Source organism: Schistocerca serialis, chromosome 4, assembly GCF_023864345.2.
Source record: "Schistocerca serialis cubense isolate TAMUIC-IGC-003099 chromosome 4, iqSchSeri2.2, whole genome shotgun sequence".
Classification (NCBI taxonomy): domain Eukaryota; kingdom Metazoa; phylum Arthropoda; class Insecta; order Orthoptera; family Acrididae; genus Schistocerca; species Schistocerca serialis.
The window spans coordinates 896963692-896985499 of record NC_064641.1 but is presented as its reverse complement, the minus strand read 5'-3'; the positions used below and the strand labels follow the sequence as shown (position 1 = coordinate 896985499).

Here is a 21808-nt window from a genome sequence, read left to right as displayed (position 1 = left end):
GCGAAGTAGGACGGTTCGATCCGCTCCTCACGACGTACCGCTGAGAACATGGAGGACATTTAGGGAAGGGGTACAATGGGCAGCCAAATGTGACATGTGGAGACCAGCTAAGTTTCCTGTCAAATGTAAGACCTAAAAATTTTGTTGTCTCCACGAATGGGAGAGCAACGGGACCGAGATGTAAGGACGGTGGGAGAAACCCTTTGTAGTGCCAGAAGTTAATACAGACCATCACGGTACACAATGTGGTGATCCAATGGCAGGGTGTGGACATGGCGAATGCCTGGTGAACGTCATCTGCCAGTGTGTGTAGTGCCAACAGTAAAATTCAGAGGTGGTGGCATTATGGTGTGGTCATGTTTTTCATGCAGAGGGCTTGGGCCACAAAAGTAACAAAATCTTCCAGTCAGTGTACTCGTACTGGGACAATGTTTTTACAGAAGTTGTGGAAATTCGCAGCTCGACATATTTGGTGAACAGAGGTGCAGGATACCAACATAATACAGGACTGGATGTAATGTAGGCAATGTTCAACTCTCGGTGACCAAACGTAGGTCAAACAAGGGATGACATTTCGGTGACAACAGACAATCTGACAACAAAAACATCTATGGTCACTTGACAGCATGGACATGTGTACCGACATATGGGTCCGATGAAGGATGCTGGGATAGCCAATGGCACCACACAGTATGAACGGCATGCACCAAATTCATTATGCGACAGGTGCCGTAGCTGCCCTTCTCGCTACTGGTCAGGAAATCCTCAGCATTGGCAACTGAATTTGGCACCTTCATGTCGTCGCATTTCCTACTTACACTGGCATAAATAGGAGGCCTCAGTCACAACTCAGCAGTGAGTGTACGCCACACTATGATGTCCATCAATTGCACTGATGAAATGTTTTGAAAATTTCATGACACCCAACGTCTCATCTGAAAAGCATTTCTGCAACTTATCTGCCAGGTGAGTCTCAAGCAACACATGGTAGATGAGCTTCCTCAATTTTGCTTCACTTTTGGATCAAGACAGTTGAGTGCTTACTGATGTCTTTTCAGACAAAGGTCAAAGCAAGCTCAAAAATGTGTACCCAGTAGTTATTGGACTTATCACAATGTCCACATAATTACAACTAAGCATGCATTGCCATAGAGTAGGGGTAAGAGGGGTATCATGGGCCCCTGCCTGTCATTTGGGCACCTCAGTATCTGATAAAGCCACTAATTCGAAACCAAAAAGATCAAAATGCTTACAGATGTCTCAAAATAAATTTGCCTCCACGGTAAAAAACGACACACACCACCTACACAAAACTGAGGATCAGATGTGCTACTTCCTGTCGAGGTTTGGTTCAATGAAACTATTTTATGCATGGAGGAGTATACAAGATAAGTAGTGACATGTCTGTCAGCATAGCACTCACAGATCTGTCACACCTTAACTCACCCATTGTCCTTGCATCCTCCCAGTCTGACAGTTCTTCAGTCACAACCAGCACAAAAACTTCAGTTCTGTGTTTCCTCTCACTGTTCTGGAACACCATTAAAATAAAACAAAACAAAAACTTTTCAGTTCTCTTGCATATTACCAGTGAACATGAAACTAAGCTAGAAAGGTGAGAAAGCAACAACTAGTACACGTCTGAGATAAAGTACTCAAATAGGAAATGAAATGTGGATGTTGAAAAAGTTTAAAGTAAATGCACAATATCAATTGGTTAAAACATGGCTCATGCATTCACCCATTATTTAAAACAAGATTGCCTGCACACAATGAGGTTATGACAAAACTTGTGGGATAGCAATAAGCAAATACACAGAATGTGGTAGTATTGCATACACAAGGTACAAACAGGCACTGCATTGTCAGAGCTGTCATTTGTACTAAAGTGATTCACACGAAAAGGTTTCCGATGTGATTAAGGTTGCATGATGGAAAAACAACAGATTCTGAATGTGGAATGGTAGCTGGAGTTAGAAGCACAGGGTAATCCATTTCAAAAATTTTGCAAACTGGTAGTGGCTCCATAATGGTGTTGTCTGTGTTTACATGGAATGGACTGGGTCCTGTGGTCCAACTGAACCAATCATTGATTGGAAATATTTATGTTTGGTTATTTGGAGACCATTTGCAGCCATACACAGACGTCATGTTCCTAAACAATGGAATTTTTATGAATGAAAATGTGCCATGTCACCAGCCACAACTGTTTGCGATTGGTTTGAAGAACATTCTGGACAATTTGAGCACATTATTTGGCCACCCAGATTGCCCAACATAAATCCCATAGAACATTTATGGAATATACCCGATAGGTCATCTTTGCAGAAGTGTTGCTGATGCAGGATTTTGTGCACAATGACCGATAGCGGCAGCGCCAGTTCACCTCAATATTTCTGCAGGTGAGTTCAATGACTTGGTGCATCCACACAACATGACAAAAGGAGGTCCAATGTGACTTTTGTCACCTCAATGTATTTTCCTTTTTTCTTTCTTTCTTCATCAAAGGAAAAAGACAAAATAATAAAACAACATTTTAAATTCTTTCTTCGTTATCTCTAGCAGTACAAATTTTACATACAAATTAGTTCTGAACAAAAATGGGAAATACAATAGACAGTCATTCCAAGTAAGTAAAATTACAGTTTGGTCCCATAGGATATATATATCCCTCATTTTGACACACTTAACTGACAACAATCCATCAATGAGCTGCTGTTTCCATCATATAAATTTTAAAAAGAGTAGCAATATTGCTCTTATATAAATCCATAAGGGGGGGGGGGGGGGGGGAGGAAGCGGTCCTCAGCAATAAAGACAAATATTTATGGGGAATTATTGCCATTTTCGTGCTTTAGCTCAGTTGGGGAGTGGAGCTATTCAACTTCTAGCTAAGTGACATATCCCATTTTTACCAGTACCACTGCCACTTTTCCTGTTACACTCAGGAGTAGTGAAAACACCATTTGTTGGTAAACTGTACACGAGTTCTAATTTTTTATTTTCTTTCCACTACCATTTTATCAGATGCATGACAGAGGAAGTAATAGTCCCAGAACTTCAACAGTAAATCTCTTCATGATTCACAATGCCTCTCTTGCAGTGTATGCCACTGTAAAGCTCTTTCATGTGCTAAACAATTTCCTATGATACACACACACACACACACACACACACACACACACACACACACACACACACACACACACACACACACTTACAATGAGTACAGCAGCCCAATTGCAGGAGATTTCAAAGTGTCCATTATGGGTAGCAATGCATGCTGTGTTACTAATACTGTGACAGGCCTTCACTTGTGTTGTACGACACTAAAAAAAAAGGTCTCATGGATATGCTGTTAAAGAGGTTGTTGCCGATGTTAACTAGGGTAGCAAACTGAAAATTTTTTCATATGCACCCCACATTCAAAATCCAGTGGGTGAGGATCTGAATACCGGGCATTTGTAGCACTATTTGGATGTATGACATACCCTATATTCTCACAACTAATAGTGATGTGCGGCCTCAAGGTCGTGTAAGAAAACTCTAGTAGATATTAAGGGATCTGCCCTGACACACTATAGTGTGCCTAAATCACATTAGTGATAAACTGATCAAGGGACATTTTCCAGCAACATAAACAGCATGTCCTTTACGGTGGTCCAGTGCACTAGTCGATTCAGTTGTCTGAACAGTATGCAGAGGACTATAAGGAGATTTTCTTCCCCACATTTTATTCAACCCGAGCTTGCACTATATCTCTAATGAACTCGTCATTGATGCGATGCTAAAACCTGATCTTCCTTCTTTTTGTATCTCACTGCCCCCACACTATAGGGCACATGTTGAAAGGAATACGTCTCTTCAGCCCAAAGGTCACCTTCCAACGTTTGTTAGAAATGTGTAGAAACACCTGACACATGCATATGTAAATATATTTCTCAGTTTAAAGACGGATGAAATTTATCAGAGTAAAATACTGGGAAAATTTACCTCTCGTTGCTGTTGTGCCTTTGATAAACAGTTTAAGCATTCAAGTGCCGTGGGAAGCACTACCACAAACTGGTTGCATACAGGTGACGGAAGAAAATAATCGCTTGCGACTCATTATCTATGTCCAGAACTAGTTTCTACTGGCACTAGAAACACTATAGAGAGTTTGCATGCCCAGGCGTAGTATAAATAATGCTGGACGCCGCGACACTGGGGCGGCACAGCTAGCCCCAGGCTCGGGACTGCACCCTGAGGACACGTGGCCAGCACGTGGCACAGCTGGGTAATTAGCGGCGGTGGCAATTAGCAGCACCGCAACGCGCTGTGGCCACAAGAGACCGAGAATAGCTTTCCAAGTGGAACTCCGCCACGAGCACCTCCTTCACGCTTTGTATTGCCTCCCAACAAAGCAGGCAGGTAAATTAAAAGCAGTCATCAACCTGAAGCAAGGTTTGCACAGGCACGTGCCTATACTGCCGCATTTTGGCATTGGGACACTGGATTGCGCTGGGGAAATTTTCTTTATATTTATATGAAGACCAGTGCCTAGACTTCAGTTTCCTAAAGCAGCAGAACACAATTACTGAAAAGAAAGAGAATTTGAAAATTATTTCCGATCGCTGTTAATTATCGTTACCTGTATCTGAGTGTGCAGAAATTCACAAATCAATTTTGTTTTTATGTTACTGTGATGTATTTATGTATATTTTATTTTGTTAAATAAAGGCTTGGAAAAGTGTGTAGCGTAGAAGTGTAGTGGTCGCAAAATAGTTTTTTTAGTAAATTTTTGAATTCCATATTCATTAACAAATGAAAATGTTTACGAATACTGAATAATAATAATAATAATAATAATAATAATAATAATAATAATAATAATAATAATAAACAGTTAAAAGGAAGTCACACTTGATCAAGGTCCGCGTCACTTTCCATTTTTAACCAGGCATAACGTCCGAGACAGGAAAGAGAAATAATAATAATATTTAATAAAAGTGACATTTTCATTTTTAATTTATCGTAGCAAAATAAATCGGCCATGTACGAGTAGGACTCGCGCACTGCTGGTTCCGTACTAACTTAATGACGTATGCACACATTTTATCCATTGCGGGAATCGAGGATACTGAAGATTTTTGCGTGTTATCGAAATTGATACTGCCAAGATATCGGTCCCAGAGATTCCAAGACTTTCGACAATGCTGTAATTTCAAGTTTCAAGTGAGGTAACAAATGACAAAAGAAATATGTCTTCTTTTACTTATACTGTGTAACCTTCCTTCTTGCCAATTTCATGATTTTATGTCAACGCGAAGTACCCTACAAGTTTCGACGATACGAGTTTTCGAGAATCAAAATATGTGACAAATGGCCATGCCTTTTGACTTAACTGACTTAAAAGTTACAATTTTTTTACACCGCCAAAGGAGCACAGATCGTAATATGAGAAATTTGAAGTTTATACGTTTACTAGTTCCTGAGAAAAACGGTTCTTAACAGTCGGTCGGTCGGTCGGACGGACAGAGCGATTCTATAAAGCGTTCCGTTTCCACGGATTGAAGCACAGAACCCTACCTCAAATTTTAATGACATCCCATATGCCTTATTGTGAAAGGAGGAAGTTATATGCATTAATAATATTATTCAAAAATATGAAAATATTTTATTTTCTATTTGATGCGTCGCATTTTTTGTACTAAGTTTTAATTTATTGGGAATACTTGCATTTTCATTTGGAAAGAAATTAAAATAGAAATATATTTTATTATGATTAAATATTTTAATTAATATTTCCATTTTCTAATACATATGGAATTTTAATAACACTAAGAAAGAATGCTATCAATGAGATTCGAACGAACAACTTCACCACTGCTGAACTGTCACGCCAAGCATTCAGCCACCGGAAACAATGAACTCTAAATGAAAAGTACTTCATACTGGTCGGAAATAAGTTTTCAAAGGCGAAGTTTAAATTTTTTTTAATTGTGTCGTACTGCTTTATGAAATGGACATCCAGGTTCTGATCTCGAAATCATGCAAGTATTAAAAAAAAAAATCTAAGAGGACCTGCCCGGAAATTCATCTTGCCAATGTTATATTAGTTCCTTTGACGTGGTCTTTATAAAGACCTTTGGTGGGATTTAGGAACACTGGACAAAGTTTCGTCATGTGGAGCTACAACTTTGCTGCTACATTACACGCAAATGTTGATTTTGTGTAAGAAAACCAGTACCATAGTCGCAAGAGATTGATCGCAGTGTTATATCCGGTACAATGCAATTCAAATAAGTCAAGTGGCTTCTACAAGACTACATCTATATTATGTCAATAGCACATTTAAATGTAAATTGTTTTAATTTTGTTTGTATTAATTCACTGCTGCACGTTTGTCACAGGGTATTTAAAATTTTATTTTCCATTTTTATAACAAAGTGAAAGCAGCTTAATAATTTTACGTCCCTCGTTGGTTTTTTAAAATGTCTCCCCATAAAATTAACCTTTTCCCACATCGCCGGCCCTGACGTATTGGTTAAATTAGTGTGGTGTACGAATTTGACTATTAGTATTTCGGGATTTACTGATTTGCACTATTAATCAGTAGATACACAAACAACCAATGCCATAACAAGCTAAGATTAGTCCAATAAGCAGCTCCCAAGCAATCTGCCCCGGTTAACTACAGTTCTACCAATGTAATGCAGTTCGCTAGTTGCCCCTCTTATAATGGAACGTCTGTGCGCTCTCCGCGCCCTTTCGTTGTTGGCACTATTTTTTCTCGAAGCAACAGATTTTCAATCAGTACAACACATTATTTTAGTACCAAACTAAAATAGCTTGTACATCTGTTTACATGCCAGCTCTCCAACTTAATTACTGCATGTAGGGCACGATTACACGCGGGCAGTTCTCTGAATAGGTAAAAAATTTCAACAACACCGAGTGCTGGGTCAGTCTCCAAGCACATATGGTGACAGTGCCAACACGTAGACAGCGTGTCTGTATGTTGTGCGATCAATGGCTTCTGCGACACTGTGAATGTGACCAGCTCTTCTACTACTACTTAAATACACTACAGCTGAGTAACTGGTAGTCCGTATACAAGAATGGTTACTTGATACAAGACAGTTATGTCCTTAATAGATGTTATAGTAAGGTGATGCTGAGTTTCAGGGCCAAACTAAGACATTACAGCATTGTTTTGAAACAAGGTGGTTTGTATTATCCTCGTAATTTGTGCTTGGATCGAAATGAACAAGTCGATCAGTTACTTTCGTTACTTAAAGAAGTACTCTGAGAGGTACGATTGAGATTAAATGAAATATACATAAAAATCTAACCAGAAACAACAATTATAAAGCAGTGAATACGCTTCTATAGATACATCTGCCTTAAGGATAGCGGAAAATCAGGATATTTCTAAAACCGAAGTTATCATGGGCATTACCGGAAGTAAAATAAGTGTCAGGAACAGTTTTAGAAGGGCGGAGAAAAGCTATCAGATTTTTCTGGTGGAAACAGAACCCAGCACATGGAGGGTCAGCCAGACAGGAGCGAAAGAAAGCGCCGAGTGATGGGCTCAAGAAATGGAGACAGCCATGTCAATGCTGGCCGACGAACAATGCGAATGCGACTGGTTGTTAACAAGCTGTTTGTATACAGCATTCTATCGAAAAACAGGCAGAATTTAATCTTTACACTTTTCGTCGTCCCTTGCCGGCTGATCGGCAAGCGAGTACCAATCCACAAGCTTCACAGTATACTTATTCTCTCATGAATTTTGCGTAAATCATCAACTACACTTCAACAGGAACAATGTTGTACATAATTACAACAACAGAAGAAAAAATGGCATTTATTAGGCCACATTACGGTGGTTGTCTGCAGCATTGTGAACCCCTGTTAGTGCTACAATCAAAAGCATAAAAAGCCCCACAGACTGCAAAGTAAAATTTGAAACTAAACTGAAAACATTTCTCTGACAACTCTTCCTATTCCGCAGAAGGTTATCTATTACCGTAATGCATAAATGGTCATGACGAGAAATTATTGGCTAACATCTGTCTTTAATTAAAAGACGAAAAACTAAAAAGTTTAGCATGGGAGCAGTTATACAAGAAAAAAAAAATTGTCAATATATAGCGCCTCGTTTCACATCAATACGATTTCTCGTGCAAATGATACAAGGAATACGAAACTAGGGAAGCAACTAAGTAACTAATTAATTATTGATACATCACAAAGCATGGTATAGGCTTATATACTTTGAAAACATGAAAAAATTAAGCAGATATCAAAGCGCATGCTGTGCTACCGTTTGGTTATTCCTGAAAAACAGAGATGCTAGCGAAAAATATTCCGGGAAATGCAGCAAACAGGCTACTGTTGGAAAGGTAGGCCTACATATTACACTAGTTAAGATCATCATTACAAAATAAATTCCTTACATACATGTTACAGGAAAATATCCTTTTTAAGGGTTCTTAATCGTTTTAGACCGTTCCCTTTATCAAATTTATTGTATTGCACAATACTGGTAGATGTTTAAAAAATTATATTTTTTTACCCTGTAAATTGCTATTATTGGCCCCACACTGAATGACTCATCACAGGTAAGATTTCGAAGTGAGAAGATGTGCACACTACAATGAAACGAATGCACTGACAATCTAATAAAACAATATATTCTGCGTGGAGGTACATTTCCATGCAGTTCTGTTTCTTTGCCATTTCAATACTCTCACTTTGTTGACATGCACAAGATACGAATGCATGCCTTGCTTCTTTCCTCATTACACGCGTTTAGGGGCTACTTAAGAACACGTAGGTAATTTTTTTGCGAACGTGAACATTAGAAACATTGTGCAAACTAACTGAAAGCTGGAAAGTGACTAACAAGAATCGTTACGTTAACTAGGCCAAATATATCTTATTACTAGAGCAAATACGCAATCAAGAACAGAAAAACGTTCGAAATTGCCTTCCTGACACTATGTTATTCATGTATGCACTGTAATTTTGAGTATTTAAAACAGTTGTTGCAAGCACAAGACAGAAATAGTGAACAAGAAGCACACGTAAACAAGCTGCTGGTGTTTTGCGCTACTTAAAATGGCACCCACTCTGGCTTCAAAACAACGTACAGAGAATCTGTAGCGCCGTCCTTTTTTTTACCTCCTTGCTGAATACAACAGATTTAACATCCTCTCTGAAACAGTTGAGACTTTTACACACGTGTGCAATACAGGTGACTGAAGCCACGGGCGAAAATCCAAACTTATAAATAAAGATTAAATATCGTCTAAGATACAAAATTATTCAATCATGACAGATAGGACGATACCCGCTCGCTTCTTAGCGCATGTAATTAAAAATGATTTTAAAATAAAAAGCAGGTACCACAAACAACCGTTCCACACCTTTTTCCATGCTCCGTCCGAACAATTAAAGTTTCATTTCTAGGGTAGTTTTGTCATCCTACGCAGACAGTGTTGGCGATTTCTCCGTCGAATCATCTTGCAAGTTGAAGAAACTGCGGAATGCACCATTACCTACACAGTTCTCTGAAGACATTCCCAGCCAGCATTTCAGCGTTAAATTAACTGGTTGCTTGCAAGGCTGAAGAGGCAAGCCGTGAAAGGCGCCGTAACAAAAGGGAACTGCGTAGAACGGGCGCCACGCTACACCGCCCACGGCGGCTGTCACCTTGTCATGTACAAGCCCGAGCTGTTGTCGCTTCGATACAGCCCAGCACTGCACGGCGAAACCAGTCCCTAAGTCTTCAGCTCCAAGTTCACAAGCGTCGAGGCGTTTTGCAAACCAGGGACATTCCCCAGAAGAGGGAAACAATTCCCTCTAGAGAAACCCTTTTTAATTCCACGCTCATTACTTCAATAACACGTTACGCGATATCGGAATCAAAACTGTAGTAGCAAATCAAATGATATGCTGTCTCTCCTAGTAGCAGTGGATTTACAGTATTTTCGAACACACAGCAAGTGACAAAATTACAAATGTCGAGTAGCAACTTGTCGAACAACTTTTAAACTACCTTTTATCTGCAAATAGTACTCCATTACAGCAATTTTACTCATATAATTTACGAGGATTGCTATTGATGCCGTCGTGGTCTCTATTACTACCCATAATCGTTGCTTATGCTGCTATGCCTTTAAATCGTTTACACTGGACACTCCGTGACATTCTAGTAAAGCAATCATCAAAACATCCGTTACTTGATCTTCACGCAAAATTAAACTAACAGGGGATGGAATAGTCCAGTGGCTCCGAAGCATGTGCAACGTCATTTGCAAAATCAATGATTGCTTAAAGCTGAAAAAATCGTGGGAAACAAAATATGCCTGCCGGCAAAAGCTATCTTCACGAGTGATTTTAAGACGAATTAGAATGTGACGTCTCAGTCACGTACACGTTTGGCCCCATTGTGTAAACCCCTTTTAAATACAAACTGCCAAGTAATGTTTATTTTTTCTTCATCCCACACTAAGTTATGGTGACGTAAGCGAGAAGTGTTGCTTGCTCATAGGTAAGACCTCAATTTACACACACACACACACACACACACACACACACACACACACACACAGGCTATGTGATTTCAATACATTTTTAGTAATTAGGTTCATAGCTTGCCTGCTGGAATTTAAGGATACTTCCGACAAACACACTGTCGTATTTGCAGCTTTCGTTTCCATTACTGCCGTTCCTTTCCAGGTATTATTTGGTGAAAGAGGCTTCTTATTGTGGAACTGTTCTTTAACATCGTTTACCATTCAACCTAATAAAATACATCCACCGCGTGTGATTATTTGTATCATTCCAATATTGCTTACATGAAATAGCCTACCTCTAAATGTAACCGAGTGCTAAACGTCTTCGTCTTCCGTAACTTTCCTTTTACAAAAGTCAAGAAAAATATTGATTAATCTGTTTAATCTAGCTGACAAGATTCTGCTTTTAATTTACGGTAGTATCGCCACAGACTGAGAAACACTTTCACAACACGTCAAACCGACGATGAAACTGCCAGATAACAGTATTATATTGTCACTTTTGGTTCTGCGCACCATAAATACTGAAACCAAACTTATTTTACAGAATGAGCATCAGTGTGTGGAGAGCTAGACAGGAAAAAGCTCAATGTCAGCATATTTTATTCACAACGACAGCAAAAGCACTGTTGTCCAGAGAGCTACCTTTTATATTTTATAAACTGAAATTGTAGACAGACCAGCAAGTTCTGTATGAACGTTGATACGTGTCTCATTTCTCTGCTGTGAAAACTAGACATTTGGAAGACCCACTACGTAAAAATGTACGTCTTACAAATTAATCCTAGGCTCTAGACCTTCCACTGTCTTGTCTGTTCTGATTATGGAACACTTATCACTTCCCTTCAGGCCACATATGAGAGAAAATACTTAGAAAATACTTCCAGAAAAACTTCCTCACACTTAAATTTATATTAAGATGTTAAATTTCTTTTATTTAGCAATGTCTTTCTTGCTGTTATCAGTCTGTATTTCATACGCTCGCTACTTTGGCCACTGTTAATTAATTTGCTGACCAACTACCTAAATCCGCCTCATTTCCCACTGTAATTCCCGAGCATCACCAGATTTAATTGAACAGCACTCTTTTACACTAATTTTACTTTTCCTGATATCAATCTAATAATCTCTTTTCAAGACACTATCAATTCGTTTAATTGGTCTTCCAGGTCGATTGATGACAGAATTACAGGAGAAACTTTTCCTCTCTGCACTTTAGCTTCCTTTTGAGACCTCTCTTCGTTTTCCTTTATTCCAGGCTCAACGCACAGATGGAAATAACAGAGGATATGCTTCAATATTGTCTTACTTCTCAACTACTGCCTCCCTATCATGTTCTTCGACTTTAACTGCGTGTGTGAGCGTGTGTGTGTGTGTGTGTGTGTGTGTGTGTGTGTGTGTGTGTGTGTGTGTGTGTGTGAGAGAGAGAGAGAGAGAGAGAGAGAGAGAGAGAGAGAGAGACGGCAGTCAGCTATATTTCTAATCGCGGCGAGAGCCAGACCGCCGCTTGCCACTGGTCACCCGTCACCTCACATCCTGCGTTCGCTTATTCTAGAGCACGACGGTTCCAATCCATGTGCGCCCATCCTAGTCTACGTTTAGCAGTATTTCCCTAAATGGTATACGGTTGCGGTCACGCTGGCACCTACGACGGTCGGATCGGTGAGCGGCATCGCCGGACGTCGCCACACTGCATTCCATCTGTCTGTTTTTTTGGAGGGAGGGATGCCACGACCCGCTTGCGCTGAGAGAAGAGCCCTGCATTGCGGCTTCCGCTATTAAAACCAAGTCGAATGCATATGAATGAGCTATAGTATACCTGTCTACAAAAATGTCGCGAATACCAAACACTCCTTCAGTTATTTGAACAACGAGACATGTTTTACGAATATACGAGAACCAAGAAATAAACTTTCTATAAAAACTCGGGATGACTCGTGGTGACACTGAAAACCAATCCAACTTTGCAAAACGCATTTGAAGTGAAGAGAGGTTAGTTCGTAATCATACAGTAACTTTATTCATTCTATTTAATACCTTTTTAAAAATATTCTGTATTAGTCGCTATGGATCGCAAGAGATTCTCTCTGGTTTCCGGCAGCATCGTCGACAGGACCGAATGCGGATCTTTGGTACAGACCGAGTGGAGGGTCTGAATCAGATGCTCAGACGGTTATGCGACCGTGTAGGCGCACATTCCTCGAACTTTCGGATTCCGCTAAATAGGTCAGGTGTCTGCTACACACAGGAGGCGGCTATACGGGTAGCAAGGGCTGTGTGGCGTGGACTGGGCAGTCTTTTAGGTTATACACTCTCGGGAAAGATGAAAAAGGGCTCCAGTCTCAAAGGGTACAGGGCAAATGATCGAGGAGAATCGACCAAGAAACAGTCGGTTCTGTACTTTTAAACTGTAGCTGTGTTGGAAAACTACTAGAGCTTCAAGCGCTGATAGAAAGCACTGAAGCTGAAACCGTTATAGGAACAGAAAGCTGATTAAACCAGAGATAAATTTTGCCGAAATTTTTACAGAGGCGCAAACCGTGTTCAGAAAGCATAGATTAAATAAAGTAGGTGGTGGTGTGTTTGTGTCTGTTGGTAGTGAAGTTCAAATAGATAAGTCCTGCGAATTACTATGGGTAGAGGTTATACTCAACAGTCGTACCAAAGTAATAATTGGCTTCTACCGACCCCCCCCCCCCCCCCCCTCGACTCAGATGATATAATAGCTGAACGCTTCAAAGGAAACATTAATCTTATTACAAATAAGTACCCCACTCATACAGTTATAATTGGTGGGGACTTTAATCTACCCTCGATTTGTTGGCGAAAATACAAGTTCAAAGCCCGTGGTAGACAGAAAACATCTTCCGAAATTGTACTAAATGCTTTCTCTTACTCTGAACATTTAGTTCATGAGCCCACACGAATTGTAAATGGTTGCGAAAGTACACTTGACCTCTTAGCCACAAATAATCCTTATCTAACAGAGAGCGTCATTACGGATACAGGGATTAGTGAACAAAAGGTCATTGCAGCGAGGCTCAAAACCATATCAACCAAAACCACTAAATATAAACGCAAAATACATCTATCTAAAACAGCAGATTAAAATTCGCTTGATGCCTTCCTAAGAGAGAGTTCCCATTCCTTCCAAGCTAATTATGTAAGTGTAGACCAGATATGGCTCAAATTCAAAGATACGGTATTGACAGCAATAGATAGATTCATACTGCATAAGTTAGTAAGAGACGGGACATCCGCCATGGTGCACAAAACACGTCAGAACACTGTTGCAGAAGCAACTAAAAAAGAATGCCAAATTGAGAAGAACGCAAAATCCACAAGACTGGCTAAGTGTCGCGGAAGCTCGAAATTTAGTGCGGACGTCAATGTGAGATGCTTTTAGTAGCTTCCACAATGAAACATTGTCTCAAAATATGGTAGAAAACCCAAAGAGATTCTGGTCGTACGTAAAGTACACCAGTGGCAAAACACAGTCAATACCGTCATTGCGCGATAGCGATGGAAATGTTACCGATTATGGTGCCACTAAAGCGGAGTTACTAAATACAATTTTCCGTAATTCCTTCACGAAAGAAGACGAAGTAAATATTCCAGAATTCGAAACCAGAACAGCTGTTAGCATGAGTGACATAAAAGGAGATACCTTATGTGTTGCGAAACAACTCAATCACTTAAGAAAGGCAAGTCTAACGGTCCAGATGGTATACCAATCAGGTTCCTTTCAGAGTATGCAGACACAATAGTACCTTTCCTAGCAATCATATACAACCGCTCACTTGACGAAAGATTTGTTCCTGAAAACTGGAAAGTGTCACAGGTCACACCAATATTGAAGAAAGGAAATAGGATTTTTTTTTTTTGTGTGGTTTTAGGGCGCACAACTTCAATGGTCATTAGCGCCCTGACTACTCTAAGAATGCACCGCGAGGCACAAGTTGACCACAACAACTAAAAGGGAAAACACGATAAAAGACAGACTGACAGGCATAGGATTAAAAAACAGCATCATCAAATGTCCTTAGCGAGGTGTGTCAAATTGATAAAACGAAGAACACGAGCAGCTGCTCGTGGGTCATCCGCTAAAATGGCATCGAAAGTATTTGGCAGGTTAAGATCGAGGCGCAGTGTGTTAAGATCTGGACAGGACATTAAAATGTGTCTAACCGTCAGCAAGTGCCCACATGGGCAGAACGGCGCCGGCGCAGCCGTCAGCAGATGGCGATGGCTGAACCGGCAGTGTCCAATTCTTAACCGGGCTAAAACGACCTCCTCCCGCCGAGAAGGGCGTGAGGAGGACGTCCAAGCCACGGGAAGAGGTTTTAAGGCCCGAAGCTTGTTGTCGGTAAGTGCAGCCCAATCGGCATGCCACAGAGATAAGATGCGCCGACAAATCACCCTGCTAAAATCGGACGAAGGGACGCAACAAGAAGCTGTTCGAGGCTGGAGGACCGCAGCCTTGGCCGCGGCATCTGCAGCTTCGTTCCCAGGGATACCGACATGGCCCGGAACCCACATAAAGCTAACTGGAGAACCGACGTCCACCAGCTGCTGAAGAGAGCGTTGGATCCGGTGTACGAAAGGGTGAACCGGGTACGGATCACTGAGGCTCTGGATGGCGCTCAGGGAATCTGAGCAGATGACATAAGCAGAATGTCGGTGGCGGCAGATGTAAAGAACAGCCTGGTAGAGGGCAAAGAGCTCAGCTGTGAAGACCGAACAATGGCCATGGAGCCGGTATTTGAAACTTTTTGCCTCGACAATAAAGGAACACCCGACCCCGTCATTGGTCTTAGAGCCATCTGTATAAATGAAAGTCATGTCGATGAACTTCGAACGAAGTTCCAAAAAACGGGAGTGGTAGATCGAACCGGGGGTGACCTCTTTTGGGAGCGAGCTGAGGTCAAGGTGAACGCGGACCTGAGCCTGGAGCCAAGGTGGCGTGCGGCTCTCGCCCACTCGAAAGGTTGCAGGGAGGGAAAAAGTAAGGTGTTGAAGGAGGCGACGAAAGCGAACGCCAGGGGGTAGCAGGGCAGAGACATACAACCCGTATTGACGGTCAAGAGAGTCGTCAAAATAGGAACGATAAGACGGATGGTCGGGCATTGACAGTAGCCGACAGGCATACCGACAAAGCAGTATATCGCGCCGGTAGGTGAGTGGCAATTCGCCAGCGTCAGCATGAAGACTCTCTACGGGACTGGTATAAAATGCTCCGATCGCAAGTCGTAAACCCCGATGTTGTATGGAGTTGAGGCGGCGTAAGATGGATGGCCTTGCAGAGGAGTATACGAAGCTCCCATAATCCAGCTTTGAGCGGACGATCGACCGATATAGACGAAGTAGGACGGTTCGATCCGCTCCCCACGACAGACCACTGAGAACACGGAGGACATTTAAAGAACGGGTACAACGGGCGGCCAAATATGACACATGTGGAGACCAGCTAAGTTTCCTGTCAAATGTAAGGCCTAAAAATTTTGTTGTCTCCACGATTGGGAGAGCAACGGGACCGAGTCTTAAGGACGGTGGGAGAAACTCTTTGTATCGCCAGAAGTTAATACAGACCGTCTTCTCGGCAGAAAAACGGAAGCCATTGGCGACACTCCAGGAGTAAAGACGGTCAAGAGAACGCTGAAGACAGCGCTCCAGGACACGTGTACACTGCGCGCTGCAATAGATGGTAAAATCGTCCACGAAAAGGGAGCCTGATACATCAGCTGGGAGGCAATCCATTATTGGATTGATCGCGATGGCGAAGAGAGCGACGCTCAAAACTGAGCCCTGTGGCACCCCATTCTCCTGGCGAAAGGTGTCGGACAGGACAGAACCCACACGTACCCTGAACTGTCGATCCATTAAAAAGGAACGAATAAAAAGAGGGAGGCGACCGCGAAGGCCCCATGTATGCATGGTGCGGAGGATGCCCGCCTTCCAACAGGTGTCGTAAGCCTTCTCCAAATCAAAGAACACAGCCGCGGTCGGGCGCTTCCGCAAGAAGTTATTCATAATGAAGGTCGACAAGGTAACCAGATGGTCAACAGCAGAGCGGCGCCTACGAAATCCACATTGTACATTGGTAAGTAGGCGTCGAGACTCGAGCAGCCAAACCAATCGAGAGTTAACCATTCGCTCCATCACTTTACAGACACAGCTGGTAAGCGAGATAAGTCGATAACTGGAAGGCAAGTGCTTGTCCTTCCCCGGCTTAGGAATCGGGACAACAATAGACTCGCGCCAGCATGCGGGAACATGTCCCTCAATCCAGATGCGATTGTATGTACGAAGAAGAAAACCTTTACCCGCAGGAGAAAGGTTCTTCAGCATCTGAATATGAATACAATCTGGCCCTGGAGCAGAGGACCGTGATCGGCCAAGTGCGTTTTCGAGTTCCCGCATGGTGAATGGGGCATTATAACTTTCACAATTCGAGGAGCGGAAGTTAGGTGGCCTAGCCTCCTCTGCCTGTTTGCGGGGGAGGAAGGCAGGGTGGTAATGAGCGGAGCTCGAAACCTCTGCGAAAAAGCGGCCGAAGGCATTGGAGACAGCCTCAGGGGCCACAAGGACGTCATTCGCGACCTTCAAGCCAGAAACTGGTGAGTGGACCTTAGTGCCAGATAGCCGGCGCAGGCTACCCCAGACAACAGAAGAAGGAGTAAAACTGTTGAAGGTGCTTGTGAAAGCAGCCCAGCTGGCTTTCTTGCTTTCTTTGATAATACGACGACACTGAGCACGTAATCGTTTATAATTGATACAATTCGCCACTGTAGGGTGGCGTTTAAAAGTGCGTAAAGCACGTCGACGAGCACGTAAAGCGTCTCTACATGCTGCGGTCCACCAGGGGACCGGTACGCGACGTGGAGAAGGAGGAGGGTGAGGGATGGAATATTCAGCAGCAGCGAGAATGACTTCCGTGAGGTGTGCGACCTGACGATCGCAGCTTGGAAAGGTTTGATCCTGAAAGGTCGCCCTGGAAGAGAAGAGCCCCCAGTCTGCCTTGGAGATGGTCCAATTAGAGAAGCACGGAGAGGGGGTATGCTGCAGGAGATGGATAACACACGGGAAGTGGTCGCTCGAGTATGTATCAGAAAGTGCATACCACTCAAACCGGCGTGCAAGTTGGGGAGTACATATAGAGAGGTCTAAATGGGAATAGGTGTGAGATGTGTCCGAAAGAAAAGTAGGGGCGCCAGTATTGAGGCACACAAGATCGAGCTGGTTGAAAAGGTCTGCTAACAAGGAGCCCCTCGGACAGGATGCTGGAGAGCCCCAAAGGGGATGGTGGGCATTGAAGTCTCCAGTTAACAAAAATGGTGCAGGTAGCTGAGCAATAAGTTGCATCACGTCTGCCCTGGTAACGGCAGATGACGATGGAGTGTAAACGGTACAAAAGGAAAACGTAAAAGTGGGGAGAGTAATGCGGATGGCAACTGCCTGCAGGCCGGTGTGCAACGTGATGGGATCGTAGTAAATATCATCCCGGACCAGCAACATAACCCCTCCATGAGCTGGGATACCTACCACAGGGGGTAGGTCAAAACGCACAGAGGTGTAGTGTGCCAAGGCAATTTGATCGCATGGGCGTAGCTTCGTTTCCTGGAGGGCTACGACAAGCGGACGGTGCAAGCGGAGCAGCAACTTCAAGTCCTCTCGGTTGGAGCGAATGCTGCGAATATTCCAGTGAATAAGTGCCATCGTAAGAAAAGAAAGATGAGAGAAGTGGTCACCTCGAAGGCCGCTTAGGGCCTGGCTTCGAGCGAGCACTGCCGCCGCTATCAGTAGGCGGACAGTCATCGTCCATTGGGTCTATAGGGTCATCGGCCATCTCGGGAGGATGGCCGGGAGGGGGAGCTTCCTCCGCCAGTGAACGGCCAGATGTACGGCTACCAGCGGTGCGGCCAGGCGAAACGGATGACGGCCTGGGGCGGCAGCCGCTGGGTGGCGCAAGAGAAGAAATGCGCCGTGGCGGGGAAGGAGAACTGTGCTTCCTATGCGCCTTTTTGGAAGGACGTGTAGTGGAAGTACCGGTCGAAGGCTGGGAGGTCGAGGTACGGAGGAAGTCTGCACGGGATGGTTCCTTCTTGAAGGCCCGTGCATCTGACTTCGGTGTCTTCGTCTTAGCAGAAGCTGAGGAAGGTGCTCGTGTCTGTGGGGTGATGGGAGGAAGAGGAGACGTCGACCGCGCGATCTTAGCACTGGCCGAACGGACGACCGTGGTGCTGAAGGTCAGATCGCATGTCTGGGTTGCTACCTCCCGGGTAGTCCGAGGAGAGGCGAGGACAGTACTGTATTTCCCCGCTGGGAGCAGCGTGGGCTTCCTACTAGCCAATAGCTTGCGAGCAGCCGAGGTGGACACTTTCTCTTTGACCCGAATTTCCTGGATACAGCGTTCTTCCTTATAGACAGGACAGTCGCGGGAGGATGCGGCATGGTCACCCTGACAGTTCACACAACGAGGAGACGGAGGTGGACAGTCACCCTCATGGGCATCCCTGCCACAGGTGACACATTTAGCCGCATTGGAACAAGACTGTCGAGTGTGATTGAAACGCTGACACTGGTAGCAGCGCGTAGGTGGCGGGATATAGGGGCGAACAGAAATAACCTCGTAGCCCGCCTTGATGCGCGATGGCAGCTTAACACTATCGAAGGTCAAGAAAATTGTCCGGGTCGGTACAAGGTCATTGTTGACCTTTTTCATGACCCTATGGACAGCCGTCACGCCCTGCTCAGCGAGGAATGATTGAAGCTCCTTGTCAGTCAATCCGTCGAGGGAGCCAGTATAGACCACACCACGAGACGAATTCAAAGTTCGGTGGGCCTCCACCCGGACAGGGAACGTGTACAGGAGGGTGGCCCGAAGCAGTTTTTGTGCCTTAAAGGCACTCTCAGTTTCTAGTAATAAGGTGCCGTTACGCAACCTGGTACAGGATTTGACAGATCCGGCTATGGCATCTACGCCCTTCTGAATAACGAAAGGGTTGACAGTGGAAAAATCCTTTCCGTCCTCAGTTCGAGAAACTACGAGGAACTGTGGGGCAGGCGGTAGTACTTTTGTCACTGTTGGCTGGTCACGTTTCCGTTTTTGGGTCGAAGTCGAAAGAGATGGAGTAGAATCCATTGCGGAGGAATCCCCCATGATTGCCAGCGTCTCCGATGGCGCGCTCCTTCCTTGTGGGGACCCTCTCAGAGGGCGCTCCCGCCTTAGGTGAATGTTTACACCTCAGGTCACACCTCCCGAGAAACAGACGGAGGGACCAATCGGCATGGTCAGAAGGTATCAGCTCAGGCAATCACCCCTCCCCGGGCCTGGCCTTTACCAGGGGGTACGCACGTGCCTTACATGTCTACCCAGGGCGGGGAATTACGCGTTACCCCGTCACCGGCTACGCGTGAGAACGCGTGGGTCGGCCTTCAGGCACGCACAGGGAGGAAGGAAGAAGAGGAAAAAGAAGAGAGAGAGGGAGAAAGAGGACAGGCTGTCTCAAACGCCGAGGCGGAGACCAGAGAAGGCAAGGAGAAGAAGGCAATGAGAAAGCAAGGGGAAGAAGGCAATGAGAAAGCAAGGAGAAGAAGGCAATGAGAAAGCAAGGGGAAGAAGGCAATGAGAAAGCAAGGGGAAGAAGGCAATGAGAAGGCAAGGAGAAGAAGGCAATGAGAAGGCAAGGAGAAGGCAAGGGAAAGAGTAAGGAAGACAGTGAGGTGGAGAAGAGCAAAGAAAGGAACCAACAAAAGGAAGGAAGAAACGAGAAGTGAAAAAACCAAAAGGACCACGATGATAGGTCGTGGAACCGTCCGTCTCCGGACGCAGGCGCGAACTACCCCCGTGAGGGGGAGGGACTCCTTTTAGTCGCCTCTTACGACAGGCAGGAATACCGTGGGCCTATTCTAATCCCCGTACCCGCAGGGGGAAAGGGAATAGGAGTAACCCATTGAATTACAGACCCATATCACTGACCTCAATTTGCAGGATGATTCTGGAGCATATACCGTATTCGAACATTATGAATCAACTTTAAGAAAATGACTTATTGATACATAACCAACACGGATTCAGAAAATATCGTTCTTGTGCAATTTACCATGAAGTAATAAGTGCTGTCGATAAGGGATCTCAGATCGATTCCATATTCCTAGATTTCCACAAGGCTTTTGATACCGTTCATCACAAGCGACTATTAATGAAATTGCGTGCAGATGGTGTATTGCCTCAGTTGTGTGACTGGAGTCGTGATTTCCTCTCAGAGAGGTCACAGTACGTAGTGATAGACAGTAAATCATTGAGTAGGACGGAAGTGATATCTGGCGTTCCGCAAGGTAGTGTCATGGGCCCTCTGCTGTTCCTGATTTATATAAATGCTCTAGGTGATAATCTGAACAGCCCCATTAGATTGTTTGCAGATGACGCTGTAATTTACCGTCTAGTAAAATCAGACGATCAATTCCAATTACAAAATGATCTAGAGAGAATTTCTGTATGGTGCAAGAAGTGGCAATTACCACTAAACAAAAGTGCGAGGTCATCCACATGGGTACTAAAAGAAATCCGATAAATGTTGGGTATACGATAAATCACACAAATCGAAGGGCTGTCAATTTGAGTAAATACCTAGGAATTACAATTAAGAGCAACTTAAACTGGAAAGACCATATAGATAATATTGTGGGAAAGGCTCGACAAAGACTGCGCTTTGTTGGCAGAACACACAGAAGATGCGACAAACCCACTGAAGAGACAGCCTACATTACACTTGCCCGTCCTCTGCTGGAATATTGCAGCGCGGTGTGGGATCCTTACAAGGTAGGATTGACGTTGGACATCGAAAAAGTGCAAAGAAGGGCAGCTCGTTTCGTGTTATCGCGCAATAAGGGTGAGTGTCACTGATATGATACGTGCTTTGCGGTGGCAGTCACTGAAACAAAGGCGGTTTTCTTTGCGGCGAGATCTATTCGTTCTCTTCCGAATGCGAAAATATTTTGTTGACACCCACCTACATAGGGAGAAAAGTTCATCATAATAAAATAAGAGAAATCTGAGCTCGAACAGAAATAGTATTAAAATGGTTAGATGAACCCTCTGCCAGGCACGTAAGTGTGAATTGCGCAGTAACCATGTAGATATAGCTTTACTCATGCAGAGCATGTCTGACGCTACTCTAAGTGATGGCTTTGCAATAACCCATTGCCCTATTAGTGGATCTGCGACTAGAACTACTACTAAC

The 21808-nt window shown here is 43.8% G+C and overlaps 1 protein-coding gene across 3 annotated transcripts in view; it reads right to left on the bottom strand.

Moving 5' to 3' along the window:
- The window catches only part of LOC126473569 (diphosphoinositol polyphosphate phosphohydrolase 2), a 175285-nt gene that overhangs the window by 7848 nt on the left and 145629 nt on the right, over positions 1–21808 (bottom strand). For 2 of the 3 annotated variants that reach the window (XM_050100704.1, XM_050100705.1), the window contains exon 4: positions 1447–1541. In XM_050100704.1, coding sequence (XP_049956661.1) covers positions 1447–1541 — 95 coding nt within the window. The remainder of the gene's footprint in view (positions 1–1446; positions 1542–21808) is intronic. The other variant, XM_050100706.1, reaches the window with a different exon arrangement.